The following is a 12,534-nucleotide window of genomic DNA, read 5'->3' as shown; positions in this document are numbered from 1 at the left end:
TTACTCTAATATGCTGAATGTAAATTTAATTTTTAAGTGAACTTGATTGTAAGTACTGGGTTTATTTTACTTGAGCCTTATGACAACACAGTCTTAAGATTTTTTTTCTCTACCTATATATACTACAGATGTTACTGTCAATTCTACAGTTACCATGAGATTTTCCTTATTTTCTTTAGTGCAAAAGCTTACATTTACTTTCTAATAATTTCCGTTTTTGTCATCTATTATTGATTTGAATGTAGCATGGCAAAGGGTAAGTAAATATTTTGATGTCTTCCAAAACAAAACTTAACGGTCTGAACTCGGATTGGTGTGAGTATCTTTGGATCATCCCTAAACTGGAGGCAAACCACCCTTGGTCTTCTTTATCGTGTAACTGGAAATCTGGTTTAATTTTATGAATTAGCATGCACCATGGAGTCTCGTACAGTTACTTTCACAGGGTAAATGCTCAATAAATATTGGTTGAATAATTAAACTGGGTTACTCAGAGCTCATTAGAAATGATAACTCCCTTGGAACAAAGGTGACCTGAATCAGTGTTAGGCCATCTTTTTCAGACAAAAGTACTTGGTATTTTTTGTTTGTTTAATAATGTGATTTATAGCCTATGTAATGTAAATAAATAATGTGTCAATAAATATAGAAAAAAACTATAGAAATTTCATTCATTGTAAGAAAAGATTTCTCCTTCCTTTAAATAGCATAAAAGAAGAGAAGCAACCAACACAGTGCCTGACGTGATAGATTCTCTGTAAATAGTAGTCACAATTAATTACCTTTTATGTTGTTCCTTAGGTCACAGGACAAAGAAGTAATAAGTTTTCCACCAATACAAAACAAATCATAGCTTTCTGGCAGTCATTCAATCATTCTCTATTTTAATAGGGATCAAATTCACTATCACAACGTAGAGAAGAGAGTCCAATTTGGAAATGCAAGAAGAGCTCATTGGAGAAATACTCTGTCTACACAAACTTAGCATATGGAAAGATACAATAGTTGCCGAACAGATCCCCAGATTTTACTTGTGAAATACCCCAGGGAACTCAGCAAGCTTTTACAGAACCTTCGAGCTGTGTGAGTTCAGAAGACCTTGCTGGAGAATATTTTTTATCCGACTGTCTCTCTGGCATATGTCCAGTGGTACTATATTGGGATATTCTGGAACCCCTGACAGGACAGCAGAATGTTATAAAAGCAGCATGTGGTAAGTGACCCTGATTGATTGATATCAAAAATTCTTTCCTAATGAATTGGCAATGCTATTCCATTTTACCTCTCTCAAAAAAGAATCCCGCTCTTCAATTTCTTTTTCAGCCTGACTCTAAGTCATTTGACGTTAAATCTGTGGACTTTTATTATTCTCTCTTTCCTTACTTCCCAAACTTGATTGAGGCTGCAATTAATCTTAGTAATTTCTTTAAGCTGTATGACATGATGCCTTAGGCACATTGAGGACATCCATATTTAACTTTCAAGTTTCTTAACTTTCATAAAATTTGCTTGTGTTAAATTCCTCTTCCATCTTGCTTAAAATCAACTGACATTTCCCCAAAGGGTTCAAGATATTGGATACAAATTTTGGCATCTCAAAATTCCTCCTAAATATTAGAAAACACTAGCAGTGGGAAAGTTGTTTATTACATTTTCATATTTTGATAACTGATAATTAAGAAGTTAATTTTCTTTAAAAGCAGTCCTCAACAACATAGATCTACATCTATTTGTTTATAAGATAGTTTGATATTCCATGCAGTAGAGGTAGTAGTTTTAATTTTTTTTTTTTTTTTTTTTTGCGGCACACGGGCCTCTCACTGCTGTGGCCTCTCCCATTGCGGAGCACAGGCTCCGGACGCGCAGGCTCAGCGGCCACGGCTCACGGGCCCAGCCGCTCCGCGGCATGTGGGATCCTCCCAGACCGGGGCACGAACCCGTGTCGCCTGCATCGGCAGGTGGACTCTCAACCACAGCGCCACCAGGGAAGCCCTAGTAGTTTTAATATTTTGAAATTAAGATGGAACTTCTAAATATATTTTAAAAAATTAAACATTTTATGTCAATTTTCCCATAAAAGTGGAAATAAACTGGCATAATGTTAATTCATTTGCCTAACAGCAGTGAGAGTGGTCAATTTTACTTTTCCAAAATGCTCATCTCACAAATATGAAATGCTAACATTTATTAATTTTGACTAGCAGGTACACTGGAGTTTGTTATATTATTCTTTGAAATAGTTTGTACTATTTTGTACATTGTATTTTTTCCTAAATAAGAGAAATCAATAGCTTTGCCCTAAATCTTTTGATTTTCTGGGAAATTAGGGAGTTGGGTTGCATCTTGATGAAAGAGAGATTTTGTCCATTTTGTTAGGTTAGATCGTAGTGGCCGGTGACAAGGTTGTATATTAGTGTAGCTAAGTGAACGGGGGTGAACTCAGTGTTAGTTCAATTAATGGGTGCAGAAACAGGCAATGAATTAGCGTGTGAATCAAGCAGAGTGCTTTCTGTACCAAAACAATATTTGAAGGTAATAGGTTGTCTGTCTAGAAAAGGCATAAATGTTCTCATTGACATATGACCCTCCTCAGCAAAGAAGAGTTTGTCGCCCCGATTTTAGTGCTTGCCCTTTGAACAGTACTTGTTTCTGCAAGTACATATTTGTCATATGCCTAGTGTATATTTTTCAAACAGTGCTTTAAGTAGGATTCAAATAATAAGTAAAGGAACTTGAGTTGTCCTTAATGTTTTAGATGCTGTAGATGCGGCTTTTGAAAATGTAAGGTGGAACTAATTTTGGCCAAGGAGTGTGGTACTAAACTACCGTTTCTATTTAAACCCCTGCCTCCCCTCCACCCTGTGTATTTTTTAAGGTTTACTAATTATAATTAATTTTCCTTTTCGAAATTCACTTTTAAGAGAAGGCTCTGCTAGCTGGCTGCAAGAGCAAGCAGCAAGCCTAATCATGCCGGGCGGAGGAGGGAGAGGGTCAAATAGTGGGGCTGTGGCTGGGTGCTAGTGGTGGGGGACTTCGAGAGGGGAACCGGCGGAGAGACTGCAGTGACACTGCCCTCCCCGGGCGGGTGGAAGCATCTCACTGGTGACGGGTCTGAAAGCACGTGGCTACGTCATGGAAAGCCAGTCTTTTCAATGCAAACTTCAACCCCTCCTCCTCCCCCTAATGCCGGTAACTCACATCCAAGGCTGGGCGAGGAATCCGGAGGGGAGATTTTCCTCATGCTCACCGTTGTTGGAAACTGGGAGAGAGAGAGAGGAAGGCGGCAGGGGATCCGAGGCGCTCTCTACCTACTACCAGCCTGACCAGGGGAGGGGTCACCTAGATTTGCATCTTTTCTTCGTGGTGGTTGAGAACTGCAGGTTCAATCCGATCCCCCTGAGCACTGCCGCTTGATTATTAAAAAAAAAAAAATCGACACTGGGAGAAGGGAGGCTGTGTCTTCGGCTGTCAGACTCGGAGGTGGTATTGGTGTGTGTATGTGTGCTGGTGGTTTTTTTTTTTTTTTTTTCTTTCTTTCTTTCTTTCCTTTTTTTTTTTTTTTTTCCTTTCCTTCTCTCCTAGGGACTACACAATGGCAGTCTTCTCTCAGTGAGATGAATCCTGCTTTGACTCCTGCAGACTCACCCAGCCTCATAGCGATCAACTAAAAGGCTATGGTTTTCTCTTTGGGGATCTTTTGTGCATTACTGTTCTCCCTGATTAGTTCTGGTCTCAGTTGGGATTTCTTTGCTTTTTTGTTTGGCTTCATGCTGAAAAAGGATTTTTTTGCCAACCCTTTGGTAATAATCCAGTGGTGATCAAGGGGATAAATCATTCACCCTGGCCGAAAAAAAACAATCTCTGAGAAGTCTCAAAGAAATATACCACGTGAGGGGAAAAAACTGGGAGAAGATCCGGAATATTATCGTTTTTCCTATGGTAAAACCGGTGCCCCTCTTCAGGAGAACTGATTTCAAATTATTATTATGCAACCACAAGGATCTCTTCTTTCTCAGGGTGTCTAAGCTGCTGGATTGCTTTTCGCCCAAATCAATGTGGTTTCTTTGGAACATTTTCAGCAAAGGAACGCATATGCTGCAGTGTCTTTGTGGCAAGAGTCTTAAGAAAAACAAGAACCCAACTGGTAAGCAAAACATGCATCATGTTATGTTTTTCCTCATAATAACCTGTCTGTTGCTCATTGAGCTAGATCTGCAGTTCGGCTATGCAGGAAGGCAGGGGAAACAGAGAAGGACCAGGACAGTGTTGTGTATAGAGGTGTTGCGTGGATAAACAAGTAACAGCTGGATCGGCGTCTGTGAGCCCCAAATCATTACCAGCATCTCTTGGCTGTGACACAATCCATCACTAGGAGGGAGGAGGAAACTTTTTTTTTTCCTTTTCTTTTTTTGGAATGTATCTGGTTGACGATGTTTGGTGGAATATTGAAGGGTTTATGGCTTAAGGTTTGGCCCGAGGCAGTTGAAGCTTCGGTAGTTGCCAGGAGAAAGAACCGCGAGCTCCCCTGACTCGTGCTGCAGGTCCGGGGACGTAGCTCGGTGCCGAGAACCTGCTCTAGACTTTCTGAGTAGCTTGCACAATATTCGCCACCCCATCACCTTCACCGAAGGAAAGAGGCCCCCTCCGTCGCGGCCCCGCTCCTCCGTCAGCCCCCGCCTCCCGCCCCCGTCTAGCTCCGCGTGCCGAAGTATGAACTCCTTCCCCCGTCTGCCTCCGACACTCCTGCTCTGGGAAAACTTGAGCAGGGCTCATGCCGGGAGGGAACCCCAGATGGAGCAGACAAGCCCGGTCTCTCTAGTATATGTAATTTAAACCTCCCTTTTAAAAAGCAGTGTCCTAGCCCGGCGTCTGGGTCCCCCGGGTGGGATGAGCCTGGCCCCGGGTCCCTGCTTCAGCCTCCTGGTGATCGTGCGCCCCCATTCCAAAAGGCTCCAACCGGGAAACTTGCAGTACATTACATAAGAAATGCAAATGCAGGTGATTCGGGGAGTCGGGTCCCCGGGATTCACTTCCCGCTATCTCAGTCTGAGGCATTTAGGGGCGGCCGCGGAGCTGTGGGCGAGCAACCCCGGGGAGGCCAGGCCGGAGGGCTGCGTGGCGGAGGCGGCGCACGGGCGAGGAGGCTGGGCGCAGCGGGTCTGGGAGCCGCGCGCGCCGGCGGCAGGGGGTGTGTGGTGTCCCCCGGTTCGCTTCAGGCCGGGGAGGGACCCGGGCTGGGTGTTCCATGTCTGGGGCCCTGTTGGGGGCGGGGCCCTGGCCGTCCTGCAGTGGCAGCCCGGGTGTCCGAGGCTCCTGACGCTGGCACTGCGGTGTAGTAGATCACGGCTCCTCGCGGGCGCCCTGACACCCCGAGCTCCACCAGGGGCCGCGCTGGCACCCGGAGCCCCAGCGGCCGGGCAGCAAGTGGCTGCCGCCTCCCTGCCTCCGAAGCTGCCTAATGCAGCCTAGTTGGGCGGCGCGCTCCCAGTGAGCTGCCGCCTGCGGGTGCCGGGGAGGAGGAGGAGGAGGAGGGGGGAAGGGGGAGGAGGAAGGGGAGGGGAGGGAGGAGGGGGAGGAGGTGTGGGTGGGCGGGGATGGAGGCGGTGGGTGTGGATGCTGAGCACCCCCTGCAGCCCCCTCTGCTGCGGCAGAAGGGAAAGTGCAAGTTCTGAGACCCTCCGGAAGGGCAGATGCTCGCGTGCTGGCGGACGCCTGGCAGTTGCCGTCAGCTGGGACCTTCGGATGGCTGTTGAGTCTGTGGGCGCGGTGCTGCAGCGGGCCCCGTGCCTCCGTCCTGGAGTTCTCATCCCTGTGTTCTAGCTCTCCCCGCTTTCTTCCCGTACCCCTTTCTTCCCCCCAACCCGACCCCCACCTCCTCCATCCCCGGTCCTTTGACCCTTCTCTCTCTTAACTTAGCGTTTAGCAGCTCTGAGATGATCCCACCATCCTGAGAGCTACCCAACGAGAAAGCAGTGTGGTCACCTTACCAACCACGTCTCCAGTTGGGCTGTCAGGTGTACCCTAACCCCGCATCAAGCCCAGCACTTGCTGATGCCTTGGTCATAGCTAGATCTGCAACACTACCATCTCAAGTTCACGCGAAGACCCTTTTGGCAAGACTTCCTAAAGTGGGACAAGCCAAGGGCTGCGGTGGGGTTCCTCCCTCACACAGTAAAACTACTGGTTTTTGAAACCTTCTTGTGCTCTTCTTTGAAAAGATTTAGCTCCCTCTGAGACAGGACTACTAGAAAAGCATTTCTTTAGACTTGGCCATTTGTTTAGGGATCTTGAAGTCAGTCCCTCCATAGTACTGGAGAGTGGGCAATAATTCAGCATGGAACAGTAAGTTTCCTTACTGCCTTTGATAATGTCTTTTTTTTTGTAAACAGTTTTACTGGAAACACTAAGTTTCACCGATACACGATTCAAGATCTTTTTATTACACCTCCCCCACCCCACCCACTTTCATCTCTCTGGAATAAAGTAGATTTTTTTTTTCCTTCCGAGGCATTTGGAAGGTGTCAAACAAATGACGACTTATTTTTAGAGCAATTTATTTTGCAGCTTATGAATGCTAAAGTACTCGGGGGTGAATTGATGGGTTAACTCAAACTCTGTCTAACAACGGCTCCGACTACTCCACTAGGATAGTTTAAGTCCTAGATTGCCAGGGGTGAGAATTCCAACCTTGGAGTTGGAGCATTTTGTAAATTATTTTTTAAATGGGACATTAATGTGTCACACTATGTATCTCACCTTCTAAAAGTTTTGCCTTTTGAGCTTAAACCATCCTGTGCCTAGCCATTCTCTTTCAGGATTGTAGTTGGTAAATTCCATTCTCCTTCTGCTATTAACATGAAGCCTAAAATCATTTGCAGGTTTTTGATCCCAAGATAGCAGTATAACTAAGAAGTTAATTGGGTAATTGAAATAAAACAAAGACTAAAATCCTCGTAACTGTTAAAACCAAAAAGAACAGATTGACTACTACCTATTACGTTATCTTAAATCTAAAACGAGGACAATTAAGTGGTTTCAGACTAAGAAGCTTGTCAGAATACCTGCACGTACCAGTAGTAGGACCATGAATTTGGTGTAATGACTTCTTATTAGATGAATTTTTCTTCCCAATCTTTGTAAGTTATAAAATGATTTACTGATTATTCCCACTGCTTTAAGTTGTCAACAAGTACAGGCAGTTCGGTCAGGGGTTCCTGAAAGGAATTTCAGAGTACTGCTATATAATCAGGTTGGTGTAGAAATAAGCAAATGATAGAGTCATGAACTTAAGGGCAAAGTTACTCATCTACCCAAAAGTTCTTAATTCATGTTTAAATAAGAGGTGTTAATTAAGTAGGTTTTTTTCGTTGTTTTTATGTAAAAGTTAACTGGAAAAGAGCATGAAGAATATATTTGCACAATATATGCTTTTTAAAATAAATTGCAATAGCTTAGAAATCCTGGATAGAAAGTAAATTTACTGTCTTCATAAACATGTCCAATATCTCACAATACAACTATTATCAGAGAACACACACACACACACACACACACACACGTGCGCTTCATGTCCTACCTTCCCTTATTTTCCCAGTAGAGGAATAGCTATATGTTTATAATAGATGTTACCTTCTTCAACTGTCACTGCATGAGTTATGCAAGGTGACTGTATTTTAGGCAGATCATTAAATAGGGAATACTGAGTCCAACGCACTTACTTTGCCTGGAGGAGGGCTTGATATGTTTCTTTAAATTAGTACTGAGAGTTTGGACTGACCGACATGTGTCACAGGCCAGTTTGGGAAATAATCTAGGTCGCTGAAATCTGAGCAATGGCTGCTAAGGAAATAAATATGGTTGGAAAAAAGAAGTCCACAATAGGGGACTTCCCTGGTGGCGCAGTGGTTAAGACTCCATGCTCCCAATGCAGGGGGCCAGGGTTGGGGAACTAGATCGCACATGCATGCCGCAACTAGGAGTTTGCATGCCACAACTAACTAAGGAGCCCGCCTACCACAACTAAGGCCCAGGGCAATCAAATAAATAAATAAATATTAAAAAAAAAGTCCACACTAAAGATAAATATGAAGGTCGTATCATGGATGTCTCTTCAGATACATAATGTCCAACAGGCAAAGGAAGCCACAGACCCTCAAATATATACAGCTACTCACACATACAAACTTCCACGGCTTGATAGGATTTTGGAAAGCAGAGATTTTAAGAAAAATTGTAACCAGATGTAATTTTATTGGGTACCAGCGTTTGTGGCAAGGAGGGTACGAAGCGGATGCCCTAGACCTAGTTCTGCAGAGCACATTTAGAAAATCCCACAAACTCATGGCCCTGAGTGTTTCCTCTTTTGAACTGTCTCCGTCTCTGCCATGAAACTTTGAGATGAAACAAGCAGGGCTTGGTAGAATTCACTGTCACTCTCTATTTCCTACTTTTTTTGGGTGTCTTCCAGCCCTGCTTTTGCCTTTGACTAAGCTGTTTTAGGTGCCAAAAACATCTGGTGTGCCACTGTTACTCATTTAAATATATGTTATTCTTTTAAAGCTACTTGCTTTACATCTAGGGGCGGTCATGGCTTTGAGAAGTGAGAAAATAGGAAGAGGGAGAAGAAAAAGGAGTAAAGCATTTTTCACCCCTTCTCCTCTGCCTGCCGACTCATCTTGGGTTCCTGTAGAGCTGGGTGAGCCACAAATGGGCCATACATAACCTGTGCATTTCTAAACACTGAGCATATGTAAAATGGAGACATCAAATTCAGACTGCATGGCTGGAACACCAAACAGATGTAAGGTCCTTCTCTTTCTAGTATGCTTGCCTTCAGCATGGGATTCCATGTAATATGAGTTGGCCTTGGATTCCATCTAGGAAGCTTCATTACTGAAGTAGCATAATGAGTTTTGCAGGCAGTAGCACTTCCTGAACCAAAGGATGACATGTTAGGTAGGCTTCCAAGTATTGATTTGTTGGGAGTGTCCACTGTTTTGTTTTATGTTTGTTTTAATTTATATCCAAGTTAACGAGTGTGAAATCCAATCAGTGATCATCTAAACTTGGTTTTAACAGTGGAGATCACTTTAGTTGTACCCATATCCAGCCTGTTCTCATCTTAGGCAGCCTCCCTGAGAACATCCGTTCAAATGATGCATTGCTTTCAGAAGGTGCTAAAGCTAATTCTATAGTTCATATTTCCTATGCGGAGCCACTCCTTTAAAAATGTTCAAACCCAGTCTTCCATGTTTTAGCAACACAAACACTGAGGACTTTTGTGAAGTGTTTTTATACATATTGTAACAAGGACAACCACCAAAGGTTTTGCTCCTTTGTACATTTTGGCATCATAACTCACTCAATTGACTCATAAGCTTTCTATAAATATGTAGATGTCTCAAAATGGAAGCATTTATTCAAGATAGTTTCTTACGGTTTATGGGGAAACAGTTGGGATGTTTGAACAGTATATTTGAAGCTCCTCTACTAAGTTTTAAATGAGACATTGCATCGTGTGTATATTCTTAATAAAACCTTTGAGCCCAACTTAGTACCACCTCCAGGAGGGACAGTGGGCCAGGGAAATACCAGCAGACACGTCTATCTGCCTGGTGCCATAGTCTGTGTGGTGTTTCTTAGGGTTTTAGATTGTGTACCGTGTACTACATTTAGTTATAAGAGTTGAACTTGAGCACAGAACGGCAGGGAATTGTCTGAGGGCGACTTCTCAGTTCCTCCATATGCCTCCAGAGATGCACTAACTTTTTTTTTTTTGCTATTCTGCTTTTGAAGGACCAAGTATGTCTTGATGTTCTCCCTGTGTATTTCTCTGGTTGGTACAAACTAATTTTCTGCTTTGGCCAGAAGTAAAAGGTAGGATGATGAAGGGAAGAGGAGTTGAAAGGAGGAATCCTTAGGGCTTTCCTAAACATGAAAGCAAAAATGGAGGCATAGCGCAGACATGTTTTACAGGGAACACTGACGTTTTTGTTTATCTAACCTACTAACACCATCGAAGAAAGTCACCTAACAATTGTTGAGCACTGTTGCCTTTATCGCTGTCCCCTGTCAAAAACTCAGGTTATGACAAGTCTCAGGTTTTCAATACATTTGTATTAAATGAACTAACGGTGAAAAATAGCGTTTTCTGAGAAAGTTAACTGTGGGACTGTAGCTGCCACTGTCATACAATTTACTTGGTGAAGTTCACTTAACGCCTACTCCTTTCCAGCAGTGCCAACCAAGAATTTGGCTTCTAAATGGTAAAACCAAGAAGGAAAAACAGCTGTTAGTGGCCTTCTTTCTCTTCATGCTCCGCGCCAGCGCATCCTGAAACATGGTTTGCAAACATTCCCCTGGGCTCAGGCCTTCCTCAAACACACAAGCGCATTCACCCCTCCTGGCCCGCTCACCCTTTAAATAACAAGTGTTAGGACACCATTTGGTTCCCTCTGCCAGAGCCCCCCTTCATTTCTTTTCTGATCTTTAATGTTCTCCAAAAGGAAGGCATTCCGAAAAACAGTGGAGTGAACTTGAATTGTTTCTCTCTTCCTGTCTGAACTCCTTTCTGTGAAGATGGTCACTGGGCCCATCCGATGTGGCACGTTTCCGTTCTAGAGTGGACAGCACCTAAACAGCCTCGAGTTTCACTTGCTTTGAAAGGAGGTGCCCCCTCCCTTCCTATTTTGTTCCTTTCCGTTTTAAAGCAGTCATCTGCAAACTTGGTGGCGCCCTGCTTTCCCAAAACCACACTCAGCTACTCAGCTTCCGCCCTCCGGAGCCACCGTCAAAGGCGGACGCACGACTGGGGCAGAGCCCCGCTCGCCAGAGCAGCAAGCGGGACGTGGACTGTTTTCTGCTAGCCACGAGCCGGCCACCTCTGCGGCTCGGATCTGCTTCCAGGAGTCGGGCCCCTCGGGGATCTGGCCGGAGCCGGGCTCGGAGTCTGCCTAATGGAGCCCCGAAGAGAGGAGGCGCAAAGGCGACGCGTCGCCTTCCTCCGCTGTGACCCGCGGCCAGAACTCCCGGGACCGGCCAACCTGCGCTCCACGCCTCGGGGCGTCTGGGGCTCTGCGGCGCAATGCGGCGGAAGCGGCCCGTCCGAGCCGCCGTAGCGCGGGAGGTATCCGTTGCCACAGGGATGACCTCTGACCCTGGAGCGCCTCTGGGGGCTCGGAGGCCGGCGCAGCCGTTGCTATGGAAACCACGTGGCCGGAAGCCGCGGGGTGGGCGAGACGGGGTGCGCGGGCCGCGCCGGGTGTTGACGCGGCGCACCTTGGCGGGCACCGGGCCGGCGACCTCGCGCGCGCCTCAGTGCGTGCCCGGGCTGAAGGGCGAAGGAAGAGTTTGGTTCCAGCCCACAGGTGGCCGCCTCCCCGCGACGCACTGCAGGGTTTAGAGGAAAAGGGACGGGGCGGTAGGAAGGAGCTAGGTAGGTGGCGGATGCGCCCAAGTTCCGGACTGGGAGAGCATGAGTCCAGCCCGCACTAGCTACTGGGAGGCCGAGGAGGGCTCCTGAAATTCTCTGGGCCTCAGTTTCTTCGACTGCAGTGCAAGGGCATTGATTAGAATAATCTCAGGTCGGCCCCCGCTCTCATGTTCCAAGCGTCTCGTAACTTTCCACCCGATCTGGATTCTGAATGAACTTCTCCCTCTTCCCTGTACCTCTCCTGGACTGTGTTGAGTATATTTAAGTTGTAGTTTAAACCCGAGGCTATCGGAGATGGAAAGCCACCTGCGGGCTCATGACCGACCTTGCAGAGGTGTGGCAACTCCTTGCCGGTGCAGAGGTGACTCTTTCAAGAGCCGGTTTTGAGTGGTAGGGAAAGCACAGTACACAGCTTTGAGCACGCGTTGTATTTTACTGGTGACACCACCAAGAGCTCTTGATGCATTTTACAGAGTTGTGTGGTTGGTGCTGAAACAGATGGCATTCTTTTGTATCTGTTGTATTCCCCAGATGTCTTTTCCTGCAGTCTCAACATTTTTTGGAGAGGACTCGACCTACCTTGGCTTGTTTTTCCTTCTGTTATCTTGGACTGTTGGGAAGAATCACAAGCATTTTCACATCTGAAAACCCACACACACAACTTCACTGTATATTTAGAAGTTGAAAAAGACTATTTTGAGGGTATGATAAGGCAAGCTCACTAGTTTATAAAAGAACAGCTATATCCAAATTGTGTTTCGGCGGATGGAGTAGGTTAAGGTTACCTGCTCAGATGGCTTTACACTTTTTAAAGACATTTTGTTGGCCTAGTTTCCAAATAGTCTTTTAACCTTTTTTTGTTCCCCTTATGGTAAGAATTACCTCCCTGAAGTTTGCTTTTCGAAGAACTGGCCATCAGTTTCTCAAGAAGACTGGGTAGAATATTCACATCTCAAGGCACAGGGAAAGAAAGTAAGTGCCTCCAGGAAGGACTTTTGTTTCCTAAACCCAGAATTTTATAGTATGTGCCAGCATAGGGGAGGTTTTGGGATTGGTATAAAGGATAGATGGGCTTTGAATTGCTTCAGTAGCTGCATTTGTGT

The 12,534-nt window shown here is 45.4% G+C and overlaps 1 protein-coding gene across 1 annotated transcript in view; it reads left to right on the top strand.

Annotated features, from left to right (window-relative positions):
• Positions 1 to 3,912: 3,912 nt before the first annotated feature.
• Positions 3,913 to 12,534, top strand: part of FGF14 (fibroblast growth factor 14) — a 612,786-nt gene continuing 604,164 nt past the window's right edge. Inside the window, exon 1 of the mRNA XM_060129221.1 lies at positions 3,913 to 4,144. Within this exon, the coding sequence (XP_059985204.1) occupies positions 3,937 to 4,144 (208 nt within the window). The 5' untranslated portion in view covers positions 3,913 to 3,936. The remainder of the gene's footprint in view (positions 4,145 to 12,534) is intronic.

Source organism: Lagenorhynchus albirostris, chromosome 18, assembly GCF_949774975.1.
Source record: "Lagenorhynchus albirostris chromosome 18, mLagAlb1.1, whole genome shotgun sequence".
Taxonomy (NCBI): domain Eukaryota; kingdom Metazoa; phylum Chordata; class Mammalia; order Artiodactyla; family Delphinidae; genus Lagenorhynchus; species Lagenorhynchus albirostris.
The sequence above is the reverse complement of the archived record's forward strand: the minus strand, read 5'-3'. Positions and strand labels throughout refer to the sequence as shown.